The sequence below is a fragment of the Oreochromis aureus genome, linkage group 13 (genome assembly GCF_013358895.1).
Source record: "Oreochromis aureus strain Israel breed Guangdong linkage group 13, ZZ_aureus, whole genome shotgun sequence".
Taxonomy (NCBI): Eukaryota; Metazoa; Chordata; class Actinopteri; order Cichliformes; family Cichlidae; genus Oreochromis; species Oreochromis aureus.
Genome location: NC_052954.1, coordinates 28,678,322 through 28,705,791, shown reverse-complemented (window position 1 = coordinate 28,705,791; position 27,470 = coordinate 28,678,322). Strand labels below are relative to the sequence as shown.

The window sequence follows — 27,470 nt, the reverse complement described above, 5'->3', positions numbered from 1 at the left end:
TACCATTTGCGTTCCCTGAAGCAAGGCAGTTAACTCACAATTTAGGCATAACCTAATAGTATACAAGTATGGTTATGCCTGAAAGCTCTCAGGAGAGAATTATTAGATTTGAAGAGAAACTGAAATACAGACTGGAACAGTCAAAATACTGACACTTTTGTCCTTGATTCCCCTGAAAAAGTTGTTAGAAACCACTGGCTGAGTGGACAGATTAGGAAAAAAGCAAGGGATTCCAATCAAAGAAATGAGATCAAATGATTACACTAAAGTGGTGCACTATGTTTGTGTGGGTGCACTTTTGTGTGCACATATGTTTGGCTTTATCCAACAACAAGTGCAAAAAAGCCCTCTCTGCTTGTGAAATGCTAAAAGCGATGGTAAACATCTTACTCAACACAGCTGAAAGTACAGACAAGTGACCTCATTGTAACAGCAGTGTTAGACACATATGCACATGTGCATGCATGTGTGCAAGAACGGAAAAAGACACAGACATTCAGAATTTAATCTTTGTGACACAAAATTAGAATCATTTAAATACATGAATTTGTTTAAACAATGACTGAATTTAAATAAGTTGAAACATTTGAAGGGTTTGCTCATATTTCCATCCATCACTTATCCAAAATAGGCCTACAATGTCTTTCCACTCAGCAACACTTTTCAGCTACTCCAGTGAGATAAGATATATAATCTCTACAGTGAGTTCATCGGTCCCATCCGAGTTAGGCACGTCCATAGAACTTCCAAAATCCTGAAAAGATTCCCAAACCAGATATTCTTTTACTTTATTTTTTTATAAACCAAAACAGAAGTGTCAAATACTTCAGTTCCTGGATGCAGAGTGGCTGCTTGAAGCTGGCTCCAAAAATACACAAGCTGCTCTGTCATTGAGTTTGACAGACAGATCCTCCCTTTGCTCATCATGTCGAAACACCAGGATAGCAAACAACAAAAATGCTCAGCTTGAGAGTTCACAATGGGACTTCCCAAACCAGTGGGTGATGTCATGGTGACCGTCTTTTATCTACAGTCTGTGGTTAAAATGTCCAACTAAAGTAAAAGCATATTTCGAAGCCTGCTGCTAAAATGATTTTTGGCCTCCATGGATATTTTTCCCCTTTATAACAACTGCACACATACATATTGTTTTAACTATGAAACTTAGAAGTGTGTCCACTTTGACTGACAGGTGTGAAGACATAGGTAGCTATCATCGATGGCTGTCAAGGTCTTGTCAATGCTAATGCCAGTAACTGCCGTATTTGTATAATTTGTGGAATTATCCCACAAATAACATGGTGCAGACCATGTAACCAGTTTATGTTTATGTTTTGGTGAGTGAAATTCTTGTACTTTATTTTGTTACTTAGCACTAATTAGTGGTTGCATGTGTCTGTGAGTTCGACCCACACAGTTTATGGAGCAGCAAGCTGCTAACTTAGCACCCGACCCTGTGATCAAAATTTGGTCACTTCTGGTTCCAACAGCCAATGCAGTGGCAGCCAGACTGCTAATGTTGAGACTTCAAAATGTGGAGTCACTGTAGCTATGCCAATCTCTTATATGCAGTTTATGGCCTTGAGCTGATCACAGTTCCATGCCCATTTAAATGCTGTTTGTGTGCAAGGCCACTGACTGACATGAGCATCCTTTGTCACAGATCCCTGTGTCTCTTGGAATAACAGCTTAATAGCCTGATGGTGATTTAAACTGAGCATTAGGACAAATGAGAGGTGCTCTCACCTTGCTAGCCTCACTTACACTCCTCTCAATCTGATGATGGCATCTCAGCTCAGGGTTTGTGTAGTAATTTTGTGTACGTGCACGTGCACGTTTGAGATTATTGGGTCTTGATGCCTCTCGGGGGAAATCAATGCCTTTTGCCCCCCAAAGGCAGTGCCACGCAAAATTAAAGGCACTCATTTGCACACACAAGAGCACGCGTGCAGACTCACATGTCAAGAGTAGCCTTCGCTAATCTCTATTCTCTCACTTTCTTCACAGACACACACACACACACACACACACACGGATGAGCTTTAATCAGCTATTCTCTTTCAACTGTGTCCTGACGAAACCAGTCCACAGAATATTAAGAAGCTGTGTGTTTGCTTGTGTTTTCAAGAAGGCAATGGGAAGGGGGGACATTATTGTGAAAATTATTTTTATTATCATCTCACACTGATAACAAAAGTAGGAAGAGAATGAAAATGCTGGATCTGGGGTATAGGAAAAAGAGAGTGCACAGATGAGACAGAGAGTGTGACGCAAAAGGGAAAATGAAAGAACTGGGTCACATCTATTCTACTACTATTGTACCTATCATCACACTAAACACCTTCACTGACAACAGCAGTGGAATAGTGCTGCAACTGAATGAGTGTGGAAGAATCCACTGAGAGAAGGTATTATCTACCTGCCTCCATGTTGGATCACAGACCGCACTTTGGATTTTATCCCTTCAGTGCGATATTAGATTCGGCAATGTACCAGTGATAAGTTGGACTGCTGTGTGTTGAAGGCAGGCAAAGGATAATCATTTCGATCAGCAGCTTAAATCCGTAATATTTACTTTCGGTAGACTTGTTTAGCATCCAGTTTGTCAACCTCATAAATCTCTAGTAGCTTCTCTCTGCTTTTAACGGTTCACACTGTGCTTATGAGCCCTCTCTCCCACTGGGATTTCATTAAGTGTTGGTAGCCTGAAAATGAAAAGATCAAACTTGCTCCTGGGACTTTGCCAGTTTAACATCCCCATACCAGCTGGAAAAATAGTAGCGAGGGAAAGTGGTTATTATCTGGGTTTATAATACAGCAATGATACCCAGAAGAGTGTTACTACTATGATTATGGCTACGACGGGGCTGCAGATGAAGTCACAGCCAAGTGCTGTTGGCAACACACGAGTCCTTGTAATCATAGCAGCGAAAACCTCTTGGGTATTACAGCTTTTATACAGTGCTTGCCAACACATTTGTTGACTCCAAAGTTTCCCCTGCAGTAGCATATAGCCTGTACATCAGAAAAGGAGTCAGTAGGATGGAGACGAAAATTCATTAGATGCATACCATGAGGCAGACTGTTTGGATGAGGGTCATGGCTTTATAATTGATGTGCTAATTTTTTAATGACTGAATGGAAATGTGATGAGAGGAAAATGTACGCTTTTGACATTGAGCATAATACCTCAAAGCACACACTCAAATCAATTCAAAATTGAGGCTATTAAAAGTGAGTGGGTTTTCTACCAATACTCAGTAAGTGAGCTGAAGCTGAGTTCAGTAAGAGCGTATTAAATCTAAGGGTTTTACATCGACTTGCCGCTGGTATAGTAAATCTATGACAGTGACTTTAAATGGTAAGGTAAGGCTTAATTTACCGCTCTCTATCTGAAGGACAGATATTTAGATGATATTATTATAGATAAAATAATCTAACTGTCACCAGCCTGCTGTTCTTTTCGTCTTAGATTGAAGCTTCATCTCCTGCTTTCCATTCCCTTTTATCATGTGGTGTCCCAAACTCCCAAACCTAATCCCAGCTCATTAAAGGCAGACAGGTAATGTTTTCATCTGGCGATAAAAAAAAAAAGCCAGAAAAGAAACAACCCAATGATTCATTCTGGTCCCAAAATAATCATATCATATCATGCTATATCATGGAGTACAAACCATCTGGAAATTAAAGTTGGTATTTGGATTACTTTTACTTTTGTTGGTCTGTGATCGTTGTAGCACTGGAACTAACAGTGTGTCTGCTGTTATTCGTGTAGCAACAGCTCCCCCTATCACAAGGCCTTATAAGTGCACAGTACTGGGCATGCATACGCTTCACAAAGCAAATGATGTAATGTTTGTTTTCCTGCTGATAAAACTAATTAAAAGACAAAAAAAGAAAGGAAGGTTTCAAGTGTTTACAGTTAAAAACAGGAAGGGACTGTTTTAACAGCTTCTATTTCTTTCCCTTTTCTCAGATGGTGGACTTTGAGACGAAAAGGTCATACACTCTGAAGGTGGAAGGATCCAACCCTCACATTGATCCCCAGTTCCTTGCCTGGGGCCCTTACAAAGATGAAGCCACAATAAAGGTACAGATAAAGACAACAAATATATGACACAAGTTTGAGACTTTTTTTTTTTTTTTAAATAAGACAAATACCAGAGAAACTTCCTTATAGCTTTTTCCTTCTGTGTATTTATGCTCGTAGATATCAGTGGAGGATGCAGATGAGCCTCCTGTCTTTATAGCTCCAAGTTACACTTTTGAGGTAGAGGAGAATGCCCCTCCAGGCACTCAGGTGGGGCGAGTTCATGCTAAGGACACTGATGTTGCCAACAATCCTGTCAGGTAACAGAGATGTTCATGCTATAAACTCACACAAATACGTTAATTAAGACAGGCTTGTAGCAGTGAAAGAAACTGTCTTTTCATACTGTGGAACATCACAAAAACAAAAACTTTTAGCCTTCATTGAGCTACACTGAGCAAACAATATGACTCAGAGATGTTAGGCTGTAGAATATTTTATTCAATATTATGTATTAAAGACATTTTCAACAGAGCAAGGATGCAAAATAAGGTAACAAAGGCATAACAAGACTCATTTTGTAAAAATGGACTTAAACTTTTACCATTTTTTTTACAAGCGGTCTCTCAAAATAGTACAAAATGAAAACACTGCATGCTATATGTATTGCATATTGTAGTATATATGTATTGTTTTTTTTTAATCTATTAGTTCTTATGTGTAATGCCAATAACGCACGAGTGCTAACTTTCTGTGTAGGTACATGATCCCTCGGTATACAGATGTAGAGCAGTTCTTCAGTATAAATGCAGAAGATGGCATGATTACCACAACCAAACCACTGGACAGAGAAACACAGCCCTGGCATAATATATCTGTGTCAGCTACAGAGATTGGTATGTACGCACTCTGAAATACAAGACAACTGGGACTGATTCTGATGTGTAAATGAGTCCCTATAGATCTGTTAAATATTGCCTACACACACACACACTTATACAACAATTATCATTGTATGCATAGCAAAAGTTAATGTATATACAGTTTGGACTCAGACACTCTTATGATACATTTAAATGTGAAGTGAAACAACATCTAAGTGCAAATTTGATTTTATTTTCAGCCAGTCTGGGAGTTAATGAGCTTCTCCCTGTGTTTGATCTTAGCCTTTGTGTCATTTCTGTTACTGAAACCACACACGCTGATGTAGTATGAGAAGAAAAAGTCAAACAAGAACAAACAGATGGAAATTTCCCAGATAGCCACCAGGCTGTACATTTGCTGGCATCCGAAGCCCGGGCTGTCGTCCTGTGGTGCTGGATACACTCCATGACATCTTATGTACAGACTTTAAGTGGATTCAAGCTGCGGGCTGTAATTTTTTTCTCCTCTTGGTGGGACTAAAGTTAACCCTTTTGCTATGTTTGTCAGCAGCAAAAAGCCTAAATCTTGATGAACTAATTACATGTCTGTAATCAGAGGGGGTGAACTGACTTCATGCTTTACAGCTGAGACTTAGTGGTGTCATTCTGATAAGTGTACCCATCTGTAACTCAGTGGAAGGTGTCTAATCTTAGTTTTCATTTCTGGCTAGTTGCATACTCTAAGATGTGCTGCACTGAGCTGGCTTTTGATAAATGTTAATTGTATAAGGGGGCAAAGAACAAGTAGAGAAAAAAGGCAACAACAAGACTTTAACTATTATTATACCTGAACTGTTTTCCTTAATTTTAATAGTTTTTTTTAAATGAGCTTATTTTTTAGTTGACTTTATATGAAAGTTAGATTTTTGGTGAAAACTCCACAGCAATGAAAAGAGAAGTAAATACAGTTAAAGCACCACTATAACTTTTAATTATGAGCTCCACCCCAACAGTCTACTGTAGTGCATACGTGGGGAAGAAACAGGGGAGATGCCAGTCAACCCACAGGCCCTCCGGAGCTTTCCCTCCCTGGCTTTAGCCCCAACAACCCTCCCTCAAGCCACAGAGGCCCCACCCTGGTATTCTGTGGTTGGGGCTCAAACTAGCAGAGTGCTGCGTGGTTTCCCTGTGGTGTGCTAGACGCCAGACGGACAGATGGAAACGGACTTGCCGCCCACAATGCTAGGACCATTGCAGGCTATGCTAACCACATACAGACCCTGGGAAGCTAAATAAATGCCTAGTAATGACAGGGTAGTGGAAAATCACACTGACTAGAATTGCAAATATGCAAGGCAGTACAGCACTGAAATGGATGGGTTTTCTTTTTTAAAGATGAAAAGCAAGAAAAGTGCACTCCATCTTTCTGAGTTAATAATTTGAATGTCGTATTTTTTGTGTCTATTTTGACTGTTTAGACATCATTCTGTCTGCATCACTTTTTTTTTCTTCATTTAATCTTCAGCAGGCATAACTTGACATTTGTGGGAGCTGCAACTAAATGAGTGGCATTCTGTTTGACTGTATTTTTTTTCTTGATGTCTCAGAAACTTGTCTATAATTTTTGCAAATCAAAATAATAAATAGCTGGCTGAGTGGCTGACTGATTGACAGGCAATTTTGATGAAAAATATTCACAGTCTTTCCATTCACTCGATGCCAAATGTGGATTACAATACAGACACATGGGCAATCACAAATAATTCACATAAAAATGACATTCTGGCTTTAATAACTTTAACACTGCTTTGAATTTTTATATGGAGCAGAATACTGATGATTTTGCACTGTACTGTGTGTACTATACATGCAGGGGGCCATCACCAAGACACCAAAGTGCGGGTCAACATCAAAGTGAAAGATGTTAATGACAACCCCCCAGAGTTCGCGACCAACAATGAGGTCCTCATGTGTGAAACTGTCGCACCGGGGAAGGTAAGGCTGTCTGTGTGAGACGATAAAAAAAAAAAAAAATTTAATTCATGTCTTTAGTGGGATGATGGTGAAGCTAAATGTATGCAGAAACAGTATTTACAGCATTTGTTCCCTTCCGATTGCCTTTCAATTTGTTTGTATTAGGTTATCGAAACAGTGACCGCAGTGGACAAGGATGAGATGGCTTACAGACAACACTTCACATTCAACCTTGCTCCAGAAGTTGCTCATAACCATAACTTCTCCCTCAAAGACAACAGAGGTAGATGACCTTTAAAATATTTTCTCCATCCCTTCCACGTCTTCGCTTTTTCCCCCCTGCTTTTTGATTTTTTCCCCTTTCTCTTTCCACCCTTTTCTTTAGCCAGCCTTACCGTTTCTTCATCTGCTGTCTCCTTCTCTCTCTCTCTCCCCCTTTCACTCAGATTAGATCAAAGCATAACCAGATGGAGGCTTACAGTACCTTGTAGAAATCAGCAGGTGCTCTGAATTTCACACGCACATGAATGCACACATGTCCTGCGGGCTGTATTAATTGCAGTGGGGTCTCTGTCCGTCTGTACATACATCTTCGGGGGCCAGCTGATTGAATTAAGTTTTGTTAGTTCTGGGAGCAAGATGGAAAAAAGGAAAAGAGAACGAGGTAATCCGGAGAACACTACTATAGATTTGAGCTGCATGATACTGGAAAAAAAGATTGTTTCAATACACTGTAAGATGGAAAATACAGGAATTTTAAGTGGATGAGTAAAATTAAATTTTAAGAATAAATCACTCCAAAATAATTGGAGAGACTATATAGTATGTATGTAAAGACCTTTATTCAATCCCATAACAACCTTTATTATATTAAACACTGGAGAAATTCCAGTGTTTCTTCAATTCAATTCAATTCATAAAGCACCAAATCACAACAGCAGCCACCAGAAGGTGCTTTATAGGGTAAGGTAGGAGACCCTAGAATAATACAGAAAACTCCAACCATCAAATGGCCCCCTGTAAGCAAGCACTTGACGACAGTGGGAAGGAAAAAGTCCCTTTTAACAGGAAGGAACACAGGCTCAGAAAGAGGTGGCCATCTGCTGCGACCTGTTGGGGGTCATGGAAAGAAGACAGGACAAAAAGAAAAACACACTGTGGAAGAGATTGATAATAACTAATAATTTAATGCAGAGTGGTGTATGAACACACAATTAGTGAAAAAGGTGAGTGGACAAGAAACATTGCAGCTAAGAGAGAATTCAGGGTCACCTGATCCAACCTTAACTATGTAGAGTCTTCCGAATCCAGACTGCGAGCTGATTCCAAAGAAGCGGGGGCTGAAAGATGAAGGCTCTGCCTCCCATTCTACTTTTAAATATCTCAGGAACCACTAGTAAACCACCAGTTTATTTTTCATTTGAGGTATCAGTCTCATTTCCTCAGGAAAGGGGCTGTTTCTTCCTTCAGCACTGCTCTATGTAGCTTTAGCAGTGCGTAGAATTCCACTGTAAGGTGGAGGCTCACCGCAGACCTGTAATGTGTAGCCTTTAATCAGCCTCCTGACTGAATAGAGTAGGGGTGGGATGCAGAAACCGACCCACTCTGAATGGCTGTGAGAAAGCAGAAAGAGTGGAGAAGAGAGAGGACAGGCGAAATGCACCCCGTGCATTGTGAGAATGCAAGAACTGAGCCCGAGTCCAATCTAGACTCACCTCACAGGCCCATAACATTTCTTTTCAACTAAATGTTCCTTTTCTATGATTTTCTCCTGTTCTTCACTCATTTCGCCAGCTGCACAAAGAAAGCAAAAGTCATAGCATGCATTTTAGTTTTCCTTCCTTTTCACTGCTGAAATTACATATTGACCAGCCCTATTATTTATAGAAGAAGCTGTGAAATACTGAAGTACAAAGCAATAACAAGTGGAAATGTGATATGTGTTGAACTAAGCGTTATATTATCAGAAGTCTAGGTGTGTTTTTAAAATGAGCAGCTTGAAATGTGTGCGACTTCTATCATTGAAGAACACTGCAAAAGGGTGACCTTTTCAGTACCACAAGGTAACAGACACGCAGACAGACAGAGAAGAGTCCAGAGCCTCTCAGAGGACTCAGAAGCACACACTGCATCACACATACAACTTTCAGACAGTAGCTGTGTTGGCAGGAGGCGACAAATGACAGTAGCATCAGTAACAGAAAGATGTTTCCGTCAGGGAGTGGAGTTTGGAGTAACTTTCATAGCTTTTGGCTAGAAGTTATGAACCCTTCTGAGTTTTTTTTTATCTTCCTTTTCTTTATCCTTTAATGTACTTGTGGAAGTGACATGTAACATTTTTTTGCATGACTCAAAGTTTTTGTATTGTAAATGCTACAGTAAAGCTTACAGTGAGTTACCATTAGACTTCTCTGTAAACTCTCCGGAAATGTTAAGAGATTTCGCGGAAGTATAATTATTAGATTATTGTCACACCTGATCACATGTAAAGAACAACTGAGGAATATGAAAAGAGAAAAAAAAGAATGATGAATTCAGGAACAATCAGTATAAGATTTTTAGGAGAAACAAAGCAAGATGGAAAAATGAAGGTGGATTATTAAAAATGACATGAGGTGATTAAAATAAAAAAAAAGAACAGAGCTTGAAAAAAATATTGCTGTCTGTCCTAAAACTTATAGGTTTTTGGGTTAAATTGATACTAAATTTATCCTCCAGGAGGAGATCTGTCAGCATTTTTATTATACACTTATTATTGTGCAACAGTAGTTTGTACATGCTTAACCTGTATGGCTTTGTTATGTATTTTAATGTATAAGTTAGACACTGTTTTTCCTGCGATATAGCCTCTGAAATGCCTCATATAGTGTAATCCTCTGTTGGTAATAAAATATACATGCGAAAGAATGGCATGGGAGGGATGGAAAAAAGGCAGACAAAAAGAGGGTACTACAAAGGCAGAGCCAGCAAGTTGGTGTCGTAACAGCAATAACTGGTCTTTGATTACTTTTGAACTGATGAATGGACCCACTATTAAATATAAATCTAATGTCATCAAAGTCACACCTCATTGGCTGCTGTGTTCAGGCAGCAATGGTTGTGTGTGCGGACAATGCTAAAGAAGAAAAATGTGTGCAAAGGTGGATTGTGTGAGTTTTTGCACATAAAAGCCAAAACATTCAGCAGCATGTGTTTTTTATAGTCCTTTGGAAGTTGAACAACCTTCCATCATTTCATCATATTCACCATCTTATTTTTCTCTCCATCTACAGCAAAAACAGCCAGCATTTATGTGCTCCGTAAAGGATTCAGTCGTCTCACCCAGGATGTTTACTACCTTCCCATCGAGATAAACGACAACGGTATTCCCGCTATGAGCAGCACCAACACCCTGACCATCAGAGTCTGCTCCTGTGACAGCAAAGAGACAATTCTGTCTTGTAATGTGGAGCCCTACGTCCTTCCTGCTGGTCTTAGCACTGGAGCCCTGATAGCTATCCTGGCTTGTATTGTCATTCTGCTTGGTAAGGAACAAAACTCTTGTTAGTTTGATGGGGGAGAAATTACTAAAATATATGACATTTATTCATTCCTGGATCAAACTTTAGGGAGGCCCCTCTAAAATTGCATAGGGTATGTTTATAGACTCAGCCATTAAACCGCAAACTTTCCTAGTAATATCAAAAAGGTTGACATTTACTTTACACTGAGGTGAAACATCAGCAATTGACTCAGGCTGCCTCCTATTTTTGACTCCTCATTCGAACTGTGCTGCATCGTTTGATCTTCTTAAGAGTAGAGGTCAAGGAATCACTTATGTATAAGCACTTACAGAATCACTCTCATACCCCATCCATGCATAATCACTTAGTGCGGGTTCGCACATTGTACTTGGAAATGTTGCAGTAGCAGGGCTTGACATTTACTTTCATGTCCAAGGACCACAGGTGGTTCAGTGGTGAAGTAAAAAATAAAAATGTATCCATTAAAGTAAGATCAATTATTTACAGCCAAATTATTACATTAATTTGAACTATTTATTCAAAATGTATTCAAACTGCATTTTTAATATCCAATTATTTATTTTAAAAAACCAGTACAAAAAACATATCAATATTTGACTTTTAATGTTTTTTAGCCTTTTCCAGAGGTTTCTGGAGAGTTTAGGAGGCAAAGCCACAGGGGTGGGTTTGTGGGGGGTTTTCATAGTCGGGGTGTACCTATTAACTGGATGGAAGACCTTGAAAGTACCACTTTTGTCAGTGTTTAAGCCTGCTGAAAAGGTAGTTTGGTGAAGGCTTTTTTAGCCGCTAAGGTTTTGATTGTGCTTACAAGTAACAAGCCTAGCTGTCAACTAAAAAAAAACATAGTATCTTTCACTTCAATTGGTCTCCATTGCCGCCTCTTTGCTGCCTACTGTGTGTGTCAGACAGAAAAGCTGCAGCTCAATCATAAGAGAGCAGTGATAGTCGCTGTTGTATTGTTATCCTTTATGCGCAGGAAAAAAAAAAAAAAAAAAAAATATATCTACATATATATATATATATATATATATATATATATATATATATATATATATATAACATACACACACTGTCTGCTTGGGTTGAATTTTTTTTATTACAACACACATGCACACAAGACAGTTCTTTAGAGTACACACACACAGAAACATCTATTTTTAGCCTTATATGTCATCATAAATATGCTTTCAAAACAGAAAACCTTTCACAAGCCATTAGCTGATTCTTCAACCTTAATTTACACTGCATTTTACACAGAGTACAACACATTTGAAAACCTTTGGCGAGATTGACATGTTGATGACATTTTAAAATTAAAATGGTGTGCGTGTATAACATAATACAATAATGATATGAATTAAAATGTCCAAGGTGTAACCTCCCACAGTGCACACTAATTATCCACGATTAACTTGTCTACTACCTGTAATCATGAAGGTTTTTATAATGTGTTTATTAAATGGAAAAAAACTTGCATTTTTGTTTTCTATTTGGCAGCAATAGTAGTGTTGTTTGTTGCACTGAGGCGTCAGAAGAAAGAGCCACTGATAGTTTTCGAGGAGGAAGACATCCGGGAGAATATTATCACTTATGACGACGAGGGAGGCGGTGAGGAGGACACAGAGGCTTTCGACATTGCCACACTGCAGGTAAGGGTGAGAGGACGAGTGGCAATAACCATCTTGGTATTAAAGATAAAAGTCTATGGGGAAGAGAGGAAATTGAGGGTCTGCTGCTTCAGCCTCAGGCAGGTCAAAAGCAATCTGTAACTGTCAGTTTCTGCTTATGCTTATAAACATTACACCAAAAACCTACAAGTACTTAAATCTGGTTAATATTCCACCTTATCTGCCAGCAGATAAATACAATTCTTAAGCTTGTTCATTCTTTGCAATCTTTAAGTTTATAATTGACGGTAGTGTACTTTCTCTCTTTCTCCGACTTTTCAGAACCCAGATGGTGCCAACGGTTTCCTGCCAAGAAAGGACATCAAACCAGAACTTCAGTATCCCATCAGGCCCGGCATTGGCCGTCCCGCAGCCAACAGCGTTGATGTGGATGACTTCATCAAGACTCGAATTGCAGAAGCTGACAGTGACCCGACTGCACCTCCTTACGACTCCATTCAGATCTACGGCTATGAAGGCAGAGGATCATTGGCCGGGTCATTGAGTTCCCTCGAGTCTGTCACAACAGAGTCCGACTTGGATTATGACTATCTGCAGAGTTGGGGGCCGAGGTTTAAGAAGCTGGCAGATTTGTATGGGACCAAAGACTGCTCCATTAATGATGCTGATGATGGTGAAGACTCTTAACAGTGGTCTCACTGAGTGGACGCCTCCCCGATTTCTGATTTCTTGATTCCATGAGGATTTGTTAACTGAGGGTTAACACTCCCCAGTTCCCAACTGTTACCAACTACCAACTGATCAGTTCATGCCAATTAGTCAACAAACATTAACAGCTCCCCCTTCCATGGCAACGCTCCAGTCCTCCAAGATGATTTGTTAATGGACACATTATGAACACCTGGACATGAAACACTCCCGGTTTTCCCAAATCTTCCTTGTCCTTTCTGTGTCTCTTTCCCTCCTTCTATTTCTACAGACTTGAACATTGCAGTTCTGGGAGATTTGCTATGTCAGCAATTTGTCTGTTTGGGAGTAATTTGATGGAAAAAACATTGCTGTATGGTCAAAATGACTTGCTTTTAGCAAAATGTTTAGTTTATTAGAGGTTCTATATACTTTTGTGGACTGGATTCACATTCTTCTTTTATGGTTATTGAGGGAAATTTTATTCCCTTGAAAGGTTTCTGCGTGGAGTACATCCCCTTTGTTGATCTCTCAAAGACATAGAGGAAGGGAGAGAAATAAATTAATTAAAGAAAGAGCTTGTTTGGATTCCAGCAACTGCCTGATGTTATTAAATAGAAATAAAATGTACAGATGTGTTAGTAGGGTCAAAAATCAAATGGAATGATTTTGCTGACGTGTCGTGTGTGTGCCGAATTCAGCAGGTACTGTCGTTTTGATGGCATGACCGACTCTGGGTTGTTGATACTGTGAAGATGCTCGCAGCATCTTCACAGTATGGTGGCCTTATAATAAATAAACAACAACTCCAGGGGTAAAAACACAACAAGAGTAAGGAGTAAGAGAATGCTATCTTCAGTAGCTATACAAAGACAAAGGAACACACAAGGACTGAAAATGCTACACAGATACAATTTTTCTACTCTCAAAAAGAGACAGACTCAACAAGGATTCAATTTTCAAACTGTGGACGATTCTTTGTTTTCATTCTTCACTGCAGAGAAGACCTGAAAAGAAAAAGCTGCCCTTCTCCATGCCCTCGCCCTGTGTCCCTATTCCTCACGACAACAATCACTTCCCATACTGAGTCTACCAACGAATGATCACTTCCTCATTTGGAGTCCACTGATGATGATCAGTCACAATGAGTACAAACCTGTGAGCTCTAAAAATCGCCTTAAACTTAATAGACACTCTTGCAACGCAGTGCATTCTCTTTTTTTCTCCTTTTGTTTCTTTTTGTAACTTGAGACGTATATTCAGAAAGCAAACTATTCTCCATGTTAGGTGTGTACAGAGCAACGTGCTGACGTGATATATCACTTTGAGGATCCAACCTGCGCCCCGCACAGTCTTTAGATGGGATGTACTGAGTCTGCCAGCACAGTAAATGTAGATTGGTAAAATGTGCATTGTGTCTTTTTCCAGTACCATGCACGGCATGTTGGCAGCAACATCTGTTGTATCAACATGTGTTGCTATTTAGAGATAACAACACTGGAAAATAACATAAGTATGTTTTTAGAACCACATTTTCTGAGGCTGAAACCAGAACATCCTTTTTAAATGTGTAGGTTCTTGTTCAATCTCTTTTTTTAATGTTATTATATTATTATGATTATTATTGTTGTTTTCTATTATTATTGTTATCATTATTATAACTGTTCTTTTACTGGCTGCAGCTACATGGGAAGAAATTCATGTTTGACTCTTTGCAGCTCAGATTTAATATCTGTACAGTTGCCTAAACGTGGAGGGACTACGCAGTATTCTAGTTTCATTTTTAGGCCGCCGTAAGAAATTCACTGCTTAAAGTTAAACAGACTTGGTTTATGCCTGTGTCAATACAACCTCTCATTTCTTTCATTTTTGTTTCTCTTTTCATTGTTTGGCATTTCTTTGTTCTTTCTCCCTGTTCAAGAGGACAACTAGCAATCTGTGTTTGTTGCAGTGAGAGAACGCCTCGTTTTTATTCTCTGTCAAGTTTTATGGTACCAATTTGTACAATTTTAAAAGTTCTTATTTTAGTATACATGCAGAATATTCCAGTATTACAACAAAAACGTGTTAAGAAGATAAAGATTAAAAAAAAATGTTACAGCATCACACTTATATTTTCTGAACATTGTACTGTTGCTTTACTATGTGCTTCAATCTCCGAAGCGAAAAAAAAAGAAAAAAAACTTTGAAATAAATGCTCTTTTTATAAAATGATACTAGACTGTGTTCGGGAGTCAACTTTGTGTTCACTTTGGAAACTGCAGTCCTTTCTTTTTTAACATTAGGGACATGTATTATCTAGGGTGGAAGTAAGGTAGTCTTCTAAATATGTATATATAAAAACAAAATCACATTTCATATGTGGACCCGGTTTGCATCAAATGCACAAAACTCATTATTTTTATGCTTAAAAGAAAAAAAATCAAGTCATAGTTGTCAGCTACTCACTATATTTTAAACATAACATATCAAAAAATGCATTTAAGCACTATGGTGCTTGGAGCCCAACACTTGGACCTCATTCATTATTATCAGGAATTGATTAGTATCACCCATTGGTTACTGAACCCCATCCTAACTTCAAGCAGTGCATTCTAGCCTTCGCCAGATTAAGGCCAGAATTACTATCCATCCATCCATCCATCCATTCGCTTCCGCTTATCCTTTTCAGGGTCGCGGGGGGCGCTGGAGCCTATCCCAGCTGTCATAGGGCGAGAGGCGGGGTACACCCTGGACAGGTCGCCAGTCTGTCGCAGAATTACTAAACATAGCAAATTAGCATGAAGTCCCAAACACACTAATGGGAGTGTAAAGTCCTGCCGTGGGACCTACTAACAATGCACTAATTTATAAACCCAGACACGGCCAGCTCATTTCAAAAACGACCAGTGCAGACAACCAAGAGCATCCCTGATTAGCGGGTCAAAACTGACCTGACCAAGGAACGAGCAATCTGCTTATCAAAACAACATAGTACAAGTATAGATTTTGTATGCATGGCAATACAGATCAATGTGACGCCACTGAAGGGAACTGATATGTTTTGATAAAAGCCAATGTCTTCAATTGGACAATGAGGGATACTGTCTGGGGCCTTGGACCATGGGGTGCTGTTCTCTGGATAACTCTGACAGCTCAGTATTTTTCCAAAGAAAGGTAAACATTTAAGGTCTTATCATGACCAATGTTCAATGTAATGAAGTTACTGCTACCATCCCACATGCACACTGTGCACATTGTTCTCTCTTTTTTATTTTTGTTTTTCTCCTACAGCAGTTTACGGGCACAGATACTCATTTATGTCAACAAGAAGAATTTGAATCACAGCCATTTTAATGGGGAACTATTCTCCCTCACCCAGCAACACTCCACATAAACTTTTGTTCTCTTATGACACTGAGGACTAGAAATATGCAAGGCACAACTCTAATCATTTAGGCTTAGGACTCAGTAAAGAGCTACAGGACAAAGACAAAATTATGGCACCACACTAAGAGCTCTGAGCCATCCACCCACTGCAGTTATGGGCTCATTCTGATAACTTCTTGCTCCAGGAATTATCACAGTTACAACAGGCACAAAATAACATGCTTTAGCACACACTGTGTAATAAAGTGTTACCACGAACCTTAAAAAAAATCTCATTTGTATGTTTCATTTAAAAACTCACCTTCTTAACAAACACATGTGCATTCTTCTCAGCAAAGTTAACTGTGACCAAACCTTTCAGTTCAAGTTTAGTGTGCACACAGACAGCAAATCTGGCCCTTCATCTTTTAAAACTACATGTGATAGGTGCAGGACAGATCGGAGCATGGAACAGAGTTCATACAATAGTGAATAGTCGCTTGCCCTAAAAGATGCTTGCCCTCAACTCGTTTTATCTACCTTTTTTACTCTAATAGGAAACATAAATTACAAGATGAACTTTATTTTAAATCAAACACAACCTTTGGAAAGACAGTACAGTATTCATTCACAATCAAAAACAAATGGCAAGCACACATGCAAACACATACACTCAAAATATACAGACAAACATAGAGAGAATTCATTCACCAGCTCCAAAGGGAGCACCACTGGGAAAGGTCAGGCAGCACTTTGGATGAGCAACAATGGAGAGGGCATACTGTGAAAACAGGGAGAGGCACAAGGATGACACAAAGGAAGATGAGAATTAAAAGCAAGGAAATGGATCAGGGAATGAGAGGGGTGGAACGGAAAGGTCTGGTGCAGAAATGTTATACCTTAGTTGTTGCAGATGCAGTTTTGTTATCGATAGCTGTTTAGACTAGACGAAGAGAAAGCATTTACATTTAGAAAACCAATAAGAGATGTTCTCATATTTTGTAGAAAAATACTAAAAATATTGATTCGTTATAACTGATGGATACTGAGCTGAGGGCGCATAGGGAGCTCCATGTATGAAGGCAACTGCTTAAATTTTTTTTCCAGAAGAGAGACAAACTCAAATATAAGGACTATCAAGTTTGGCTGGTTAAAGCAAGAAAGAACAGCAAACGAGCTAAATGTGCCCTTTGTCACGCATGTATTCAGATATGTTAGAAGTTTAAACAACCATAAGAAGAACAGCAGATCATTGCCCTATGTAGCTTCATACACAAATAAATTTAGTAGTATGTGTGCAGTATGATGATGATTAAGAGTACTGACCTTGACTTTGAGGTTGAGGTTACTAAGATTCAAACTCATCTGAAATTTTTAGTGGATGTACAAATAATAATATGAAATTTTAAAATGAATTTCAAATTCCTGCGTCGCCTGATTCTTGAGTTATTGCTTTGACACACCTGGATGTAGAGCAGTCATTTGCCTTCATCTGTGAAGTCCTATACTGTGAAAACTAAACATGCTGGCATTAGTCAGTACCCCTTGTTTCCACCAAGCTGATGTACTAAGGAATGGTCAATGTACATTGAAGCTCTGCTAGCAGAACTGCACAGCCACACACTTTGGGCAAAAGACAGAAGCAGCAGTCAAAACAGAGTGATTGATTGAGATAAAGCAGAGTTATACGTTATTTTTATGATATAAAGATTGGTAATATCCTCCAAGGCTCTGCTCTGCATTTTTGTAGACTGTCCAGCCACCTGTGTACATTATTGAATATGAGTCTCTTCCTGTAAAAATGTTGGCCAATCTCACTTTTATAAGATAGAATTGAAAAAAATATATATATCTTTTTTATTCTGCTTAGTCTCTATTGTTGTTCTGCTTTGGTCTCAGTTTCGCCGTCTTTGTGTGCATGTTCCACTGCTCCGCTCAGTGTGCACATAGAGTGGAGCAGTGGGAAGCAGAGCAGAGATCTGAATCCAAGATAGTGTTGCTCAAGGTGACAAAATGTTGCATCCATTCAACATATTTTATAATTCTAGAATTAGCTCATTTCTTGCAGAGTGTTTTTTCCTTTTTTTTGCCTTTTAAATATTTATTTAATGGCGATTATCTATGCAACTTGGTTAGGCTGTAAATGAAACATGAAAGACAGGAAAGGAGAACGTATTCTGAAATGCTGGTACTTCAGTACTATTCATGGTTTTAAATCACCACATTTTGTTACTCCAACTTCTTTACATGCACAGGACTAAATGTGATATGTATCAGACTTGTACATTATGTTACTTCTCACAGAAAAAATGCATTCTAAAGATGTCATAATGTCTATAAAATAGGCAAATTCATTAAACTCAAAATACATATGGATAAAATGCAAAATGGTGCTGTATACAAAAACAAAACTGAACATAATTGATTTGGTAAATCATCTGACTCACAATCTATCACAATTCACAGGTTAATATAATGTATGAAATACAAAAGAAATCAATGTTTTCTTATCATGACTTGGCTGTATTACACAAACAAATGAGCACTAAAATCAGTGAGAAATACAAATGTGACCTTCAGCACAGTCTGAGTGAAGGTAATTATTGTGTGTAAGTTTAATTACATTTTGATCAATAATATAGTGGGAGTCGCAATTCTTGTATATTGCAAACATACAGACATCAGCTGGCTCTCAGTGGCATTAGCTCATTGGTCCAATGCGTGGATGAGCTAAAAATTACAGTTATTTAGAATTTCAGACCGTGTGCATTATTGACTCGACTGACACGTTTCGCTTTTAAATACTAGCATTAGCGTTATGGTAAATACACAGTTATTGTGACACCCCTAGAAATAAAAACAAGTGACAAAGGGATGAGTAACTTGTGTAAAAAATATTTCTAATTTTGATTTCAAGTGGTTATCCTTGTTGTTTAGTGTGTCTCCACACAGCAGGCCTTGTGCTGTAATACCCTGGTCATTTGAACACTGTGGGAAGAAACAACAAAAAGGATGATTCAGCAGCTTCAGTGACAGAAGAGTGAAAAAATAACTGCAAATCACTGAATGTGGTAGTCCTAGTTCACAGGCTTTCAAATAATCTTTTCCCTTTCATCCCATTTACCATTAAACTTCTTAGGTGAGCTTTTGACCTACATGTGTAATTTTAAAAATATCTGATGGAAACATGTTTGAGCTGAGTTTCAATCTGCAGCTTAACCAAACATAAAGTTGCAATCTTGCACAAGCTTAACACAGTGTGGCTAAACGCTGGAGCTAAGGTGAGAAGATATGCGTTATCACAATAATTAACTTTTAATTTTAGGCGTTGCACACTTTTACTCTGTTTACCTCCCTTTATCTTGCTTTTATGAACTTCTGGCATCTGACACAACCCCTGCTTTATCTCAGTTTCTTTATTATTTTGGCTCAGACTACTCACCTTCTCCTCAACAGTTATGTTTTTATCCTCTTCTTTATTCTCTTTCATCCCCCTTCTCTTTCTATCCATGTCTCCCTGCCTCTCACTTCTTACTCCACAGTTAAGATAATTACAGTTCATTCTGTCAGTGTGTAGGGGGATCCCAGCCTGGCTGAAGCCTGATTAGTTTTTAATCATGAAGTGGCACTTGAGTAAACAGGGAAATATTCTTCCCGTCACTCCAGAGAGGAGAGATGTCTGTGAGTGAAATAGTTTGTGTACAAGCTGGATGGATGTCCTTGGGTACACTACAAACAGACAGACAGTAAGTTAATTAACCAGTCACGCAGCCAGTCAGTAATGTAGTTATTCATTCAGTTTGCCAGGGCGTCTGTAAGTTGGTTAGGTGCATGGGGAGTGTTTTCTATCAGCTGGATGTCCTTGAATGCACTGAAAACAAGCACACAGTAAGGAACCATTCACATGTAAAATGAACCCATCAGCCAGTCAGTAAGGTAATAAGTGAAATTCTAATTTAGTTAGTTATTTAGGTAGGCCACCAGTTCCCTGATAATTAAGACAGCTTCTACATATTCAGTTAAACTGTTTGAATAGTCGTTCAGCATAAACTTTCATTCATGCTGAAAAACTGGTCCAACAACCAAACCTTACCCCCCTCATTAAAATAAACAACAAAACTTTACCATGGTGAATGGGATTTTCTAGGAACTATGTTGGCAATTTTCCTCTGGTACTGCAGGGTTACCTACACCCAACTGGTCCTGAGTGAGGACAGCTTATGGGCCAACAACAGCTCACACTTCCAAGCCTTTTTGTCCTAATTTGGGAATTTCATTGCCCACATGTTGTTCTATTGTTGGACTGCACCATTCACAGATTGTCCACAAAAGATAATATTTTCAAGCATAAAATTGTGCATTTGGTACCAGGACACCCTAGACCATAGGTTGATTTTGTAATTCCATCATTAGACCTATAATAATAATAATAATAATAATAATAATACATTTTATTTGAGGGCGCCTTTCAGAAACCCAAGGTCACCTTACAAAAAAAACACAATTAATAAAAGGAACAGTAGTCATAAAATTCATAAAATAAGTTAAAATTACAAAACAGAGCGTGACAACAGATAAAATCAGCATTAAAGCGAATAAGCCAGTTTAAACAGATGTGTTTTGAGCTGTGTCTTAAATACGGAGAGGGAGTCAATATTTCTTAGTGCAGGGGGAAGAGAGTTCCAGAGCCGGGAAGCAGAGCGACTGAAAGCTCTGTTCCCCATAGTAAAATGGTGTGAGGACGGAACAGTAAGATGAATAGCAGATGATGATCTGAGAGGGCGGGAAACAGTGGTGATATGGAGCAGGTCACACAAATATGAAGGAGCAGATTTATGGATACACTTGTATGTAAGGAGTAAGATTTTAAAATTTATCCTGGCTTCTATGGGCAACCAGCTGGTTGCCCATAGAACTATCACTCTAGTACAGGACCCTCGGGTGCTGCGCTGTCTACTGATCAACTCCTAATGATGAGTTGTATCAAGACGAGGATCACAAAGTGCTTCACAACAAAATAACAGTGCATAAAAAAAGTCCTGATGCACTTTTGCACAGCATAACAGACTATAGTCATGTAAAACACAGCAGACCATATGCAAGATCCACTAAGTGATTTAAAAGAACGTGTCTCTCAATCTTGTTTTCTTTTGCAAGTATCCCACTGTGCCAAGCTGAAATTTATGCTGTGAAAATGGCCTTTAGTGCTCCAGCTACCGAAGTGATTTTATGCAAACCTGAAAGGAATTGGTAATAAATAATCATTCGAACGTTATTTCCAGGGGCCCACTGTCACATTAACTGCCATAATCAACAGCAGCTACACAAGCAGTGTTGTAACATCATGACATAAATTCAGACAGAAATAAAGAATTAAAGCACATTTCTGAGTACATTTAAAGCATTGTGCTGCTTTTTGTTACATTTATACTTATATCTACAGGAACTACACATATTAGAAAATCAATTCAGTGTTGCTAACCACAACCCTGGGATCCCAATTTCTCAGCATAGTCTTGATCTTAAAAGATCAAAATACAAGCCTGTGCTACAGGTAGTAACAACACCAGCTAAATTAACCTAACTAAAATGTTGTGTAACTAAATCAAATCAGCATATGTATTAAAGTCTGGTAACTACGCAGTTAGAGAGAATTATTATAATCTCATTTATTATTATTGCTCCAAGAAGGCAGCACATATAATAATAATAATAATAACAATAATAATAATAATAATAATAATAATAATAATAATAATAATAACAACAACAACAATGATGATGATCATGTTTCCTTATTTAATCTATTTAACCAGAGGTGTGCAGGCTCAAAGCTAATTCAACTGATATTCAATAGCCTCAGTTGTATGGTTGTGAGTTTCAGCCACATCACTCTGGCTTCTAGTGAGATATTAAACCTTCTAGTGACTCCTATACACTAAGCCTTTTAGCTCAGAGCTTTAGCTAGCTCATTTCTGTCAGTTAATAGGAGCGTTTACAATAAGCGAACCATAAGTTGACCATTATAGTTGTTCCCAGTTATAACAGTAATATAGCAGTTATATTATTTTTTCAAAAACCTCCAATGTTAGCTATTTATGACAGCTACTAACAAAATAAACATCCTTAAAGCAAGTTCACTAGCTGAGCCCACGCCCTCATTTTACGTTTTATAGTGTTTTTATTAGATAAAGGTGAATGGCTTAAACACGAATTGAGCGGGGAAAGGCCTCAGAGGGGACTGGTGGCGGCTCCTGGGCCTAGCAGATCCCCATGTACTAATGAGAAGTGAATAAGTGAAAGAACTGAAAATGGGGATTGAGGGTGGGGCACAAAAACAAGAACGAACAGCTTGTAGAACTGGGGGATCAGATATAGATACGAACTGGAGGGGGCATGTTTGGAGGTGTGGTCCTGCTCCTGAAATTCAGATACTTAAGCTCCAATATATAGAAATCAACCGTGGTCTGTCCATCTGAGCCTGCCTAGCATCGGCACAATCACCACTATCAGCCAACTAATATCATACTTGAATACTAAGTAACACACCACCTGGTTGTACATATTGAGTGTGAGTGAAAGCCTTAGAGACTGAGCTCAGGGTTAATGAACTCTTGATTTATAGACAACTCACACACATTTTGCACATATTTGTGGGTCCGCTACAGCAGTAGTGTAGCAAACTTATGTGTAGAAAGACAGCCAGTTAATGACTGACTTTGAGCAAAACGTTAAGACTTTTCAGCCATTACTACCTATACACGCTTACAGATTTATTTACACATTTATAAATCTGATTAAACACACATTCTAAACACACATTTGCAGATTCCTGTACACGTTCACAAAGCTCTTTACAGATTTATTCACACATTTAAAATCTGACTACACACACACAGATCCCAGTACACACATGGATTAGAATACACAGAGATCTGAATACATATTCAGATTGAGAACAACACACGCGCACACACACACACACACACAGACAGTTCTTCTACAATAACAATCCCATAATCTCCTCAATCCCACTTACACAGATTCTAAGCTATTTGGTCCCTTGGAGTCGTAATAAGACTGTTGCATTGTTAGCATTAGGTTCATTTCTGGGTGTAGGACCCAGTCAGAATGAAAGATTCTGCTCATGATTTTTATGTATTGAATTTCAGGGAACAGCCAATGGGTGGGGGTGTGTCATATTAGCAGGTCTAACGGTCAGCTTTTTGCAGATGATGTGGTCCTATTGCCTTTATTAAAATGTTTCTTCCCTACAGTCAGTATGAAATTAACAATCAGTTATGCTAATTATTTATATTTTATCAGCGTCCAACACCAGTAAACCAAGTTGTTACAATGCCTCTCTCCACTAGCCAAGGTTATGCATGAACAATAGAAATTAACAGTCTTATGTAGGCTACGTCAACAATAAACTCGCAAATTTGTTACCACAAACAAACATTTTCAGTATATGTTTGCAATTCAACATACAGATAATTCTTCTATAATAACAAAAAATCAAATTCAATTGATCATTCAATAAGCAAAAATATGTCTTTGTGGGGTATATGAAAGTCTGAGGCAGTCATTTTCTGTCTCAAACTTTGCATGCATGGCCAATCACAATTTCTATTAAAAATATTTTATTAGAATAAAAATAAATGCAGTAAACTGCTTGTGCCAGTACATGTGCAAACTCTCATTATGTTGCTTTTTTCTGAAAGTGTTCCTTCTATTTAATGAGTTTGGATCAGCACATTCAGACATTTGATGAAGATGGCAACCGCTTCTTGTTGTGGAGACAACAGTCAGTATTGTTGGCAGTCACGTATTACATGAAAACATGTTGGTGCCATGGATACATGGTTACAATTTTTCTATCTTTTAGGCATTTAGATCTCAAAGGTGGCACCTGTCTCTCTCCTGAATGTTGCGGAGTTTGCAGTTGGTTTGTTTGAAGAGAAAGGCTGTTAAACCTATAAATAATGTTTTGGAAAACTGGAGGCAGAACAATTTTCTGTTATTATGTTGTTAAGAAAAAAAACGTAAATGCTTTTGTTTTAGTTTGTTTGCCTGTGTCAGATCAATATTTGTTTTATTTCTGGGTATTATGTACACATATTTATGAAATCCTATTGGGTTAGCCCATGGATGAAGAAAAATTTCTGCCTCTTTAGCCATCTGATTTTCCACCATCTTCTCCAGCTTGTTAATGAATTAAGTCTAATTAATCTGCTGATGTTAACCCCTTATAGTACTGTTTTAAGGATGAAACAACATTTAAATAATGTTTGTGACTGATAAAAAAAATTAACTGAATGGTTTATATGCAATCTCATTGTGCAGTGAAAATGAAAGTATCACATATTCTCTGTGAAAAATGTCTAGTCACATTTTATTAAAACAGACAACACGCACTTAAAAATTGCTTGTTAAATCGACTTAATAGTAAAGGAGTATCTTTGGTCATTTAAAATGATTTTTACACTTTGTTTTCATACTCACTGCCAGATTAACAAACTAAACAGCAATGACAAAACTATCCAGGTTAACATGTGAGTCTAGCAGTTGAATATTTCAGCTTCTTCAGTGGCAGGTAAGCATGAACATCAGAATTACAGTTTTTCTATTCAAATAACTAGATGTTATTAACAACTACTGTGTGCGTGTGTCAGTCTGTATGTGTCTCTCTTATTCAGTTTTGTCAGAACATAAAAGTGAGCAAAACATAACTTTTTATTACTGACTGCAATGATGTCCCCATGCAGTAAAAGTTCTACCAGATGAGGTCCATGCATAGTACTTATAGTGACAGAAGATTCTAATCATCTTTCTTCAAAGATAAACAGAGACAAAAAAAATATCACCAGGCAACACATCCCATCCTTGAAAAAGAACTTCTGTTTGTTTTATAAATTTGTTGATGCTGAAAGGGAAAACTCTTTGTTGATAATGATGTTGACTGTCAGGCATAGCCTCAGGTGGGAAACTTTTTATTCGCAAGGATCAACACAGCAGCCAATTCTGCCCCGGTTGTAACATCTGTGTGATGCACCTGCTTCATGTCCTGAGGAAAAAAAAAGGGGGATCTCATACAATTATAGAAAAATTGAAGGTTGTGTTGGCAATTAGTTGAGCAAAAAGCTTATCACTGTTTGAAGCCACCAGATGGACTATTGTGTGTCAGAATCGGGGTTTGTACTCAAAGCCGTATCACGGGAACGATTTATAGAGGTCCCCAACCAGTTTGAGGTCCAGCTAGAATTCAAAGCCTATTGGCAGAAAAATTTTAGAAATGTAACATTGAACGATGCAGCATGCAGGAAAGTATTTGTTTGTCAAATAAGTTAAACATGTGCAGTCTTTATAAATTCTATAGGCAAGAGCAACAGACTTTATACAAAAGAGGGATGCCAAGCATTTACTAACCGTGGGTTAGTAAAATCCCAATGTGAAATGTCAAGCTTGCTGGAATCTGACTGAAAAAGTGATGGACACTGCATTCTCAAGTGCTTGTGACTGTACCCCTGCTTTATCATCCTGGTGGCCATATTTTGGGAAATAAACATAGCAAAGTATTCAATAACACATAAAACTATTAATTGAAAATATTAACTGTAAACAGGAAATTGTTTTTTTTATGCCGTCAGTCATTTCCCCAAAGACAACTACCCTTCGTTTTGCACCCCTTACTGGCCATTAGAAACAATGCTGCTTAATGCATTTCTATATTGGCTTTGCTTTTCTATGACCATCTGTTATCAAGTCTATATCAGGAACTTATGACATTAAGTACAATCAATCTTTTTATTTATGGATTTACAGTACTGTCCTCTTTAATGAGACACATTTATTGGTGGGTGAAGTCACAGTGGGAAGCCTCCACCCAAACATTTTCTCTGTTGTCTTCTTGGTGTTTTGAAACTGGATGTGACAAGCAAGGGATGGATCTGACTGAGAAAACAAGCATCAATGCAAAATTTGCTGAAGACTTGTAACAAACAAATCATCATTAAGTAAGAATAGCCAGAATGTCCTTAATGTTCTATTCAATATCACCTCAAACTAGTGATTGAGCACATAAAATAATCAGGAAAGTACTTACTAAAGTTACTGGGAAAGGAACCTGACAGACATTTTCCCTAGACACATTCAAACTATTAAGAAAGTCTATTTGCAATGATGAGTCATTCCCAGCTGCCCCTTAAATTTTTACAAAATGACAAATTTAAACACATGTTTTTTGGATTCAGTTTCAAACCTATACCATAGACAGAACAGAAGAGGGACTATTTGTTTATGTTATCCATAAAGTACATAACATCAAAACATGCATGCAACATTATAAGGGACATGTCTCTTAATTAAAGTAGTTTGTAACTCATTCTTCCTTTTTGTTGCACTAATGCACTTTTACCAAGATAAACCTTCAGGCACACATGCCCTGTGCTGAGTGCCTGGCGCTGTGGGGCCCAAGTGGCATTTGCCATATATAATATATATAATACCAGAATTGTCATATGTGATATATATAATACCAGAATTGGCAGGTCCACCACTGGTACCCTGTGCTTTTACACATGAGAGCAAGTTGACCCAGAGCTCATGTGACACACTTAAAAGGGTCTGGACAAGCCCAGGAGAACATTATGCTACATGTAACATAATTCAGCATGACGGGTTTGGTGGTGGGTCGGTGATAGTCTTGTGAGGTATATCCATGAACGGGAGCACAGCCCAGTGCAGGCTAGGCTGACTGCCATTAGGCATTGGGATGAAGTATGCAGGCAGTTCCTGTAACATGAAGGAATTGATACCATTACCCTACCCCCACGGCCACCTGACCTAAATCCAATAGCACGGATCTGGGACATTATTTTACCAAGTTGCACCTCAGACTGTCCAGGAGTTCAGTGATGCCCTGGTCCAGGTCTGGGCGGAGATCCTGCAGGACATCATCCATTAATTTATTAGAATCAGGTCCTGACATTGTCAGGTTTGCATAAAAGCAGGGTGGGCTGTACAAACTAATGAACTAGCCCTGCCACTATTTCACTTTACATTAAACATGAAATGTAAGTACATACCATCTCGGGAACTTTGAAGCTATTATGTGTCCCAGAGAAGTTGTTTGCTAACAATGACTAAATGAGACTAAAGAGGCTGTTGAGGATATTAAACCTCATCAAGGCAAATACAACAGTTTAGCTGAAGTGATCCTGAAGTCATATAATTTAAGTATACTTGGTTTATAGCCTAAAGTAATCATTTCACCTGGAGAGATTGTATCCAAATGAAAATGAGCTTGCTGAACAAATTGTGTAAATATCACCAACTGATTTCTCATAGAACTATTTTTTTTCCAACAAAACAAAAGTCTGGAAAAGTTCCAATGACTGGCGCCAGGGTGATGATA

General features: G+C 38.4%; 1 protein-coding gene across 2 annotated transcripts in view; it reads left to right on the top strand.

Moving 5' to 3' along the window:
- The window catches only part of cdh11 (cadherin 11, type 2, OB-cadherin (osteoblast)), an 88,619-nt gene extending 73,697 nt beyond the window's left edge, over positions 1-14,922 (top strand). For both annotated transcript variants that reach the window (XM_039621854.1, XM_031743893.2), the window contains 8 exons: positions 3,977-4,090; positions 4,211-4,350; positions 4,790-4,926; positions 6,767-6,888; positions 7,033-7,150; positions 10,140-10,391; positions 11,889-12,040; positions 12,341-14,922. In XM_039621854.1, the coding sequence (XP_039477788.1) occupies positions 3,977-4,090; positions 4,211-4,350; positions 4,790-4,926; positions 6,767-6,888; positions 7,033-7,150; positions 10,140-10,391; positions 11,889-12,040; positions 12,341-12,706 (1,401 nt within the window). In that variant the 3' untranslated portion in view covers positions 12,707-14,922. The remainder of the gene's footprint in view (positions 1-3,976; positions 4,091-4,210; positions 4,351-4,789; positions 4,927-6,766; positions 6,889-7,032; positions 7,151-10,139; positions 10,392-11,888; positions 12,041-12,340) is intronic.
- The last annotated feature ends 12,548 nt before the right edge of the window (positions 14,923-27,470 follow it).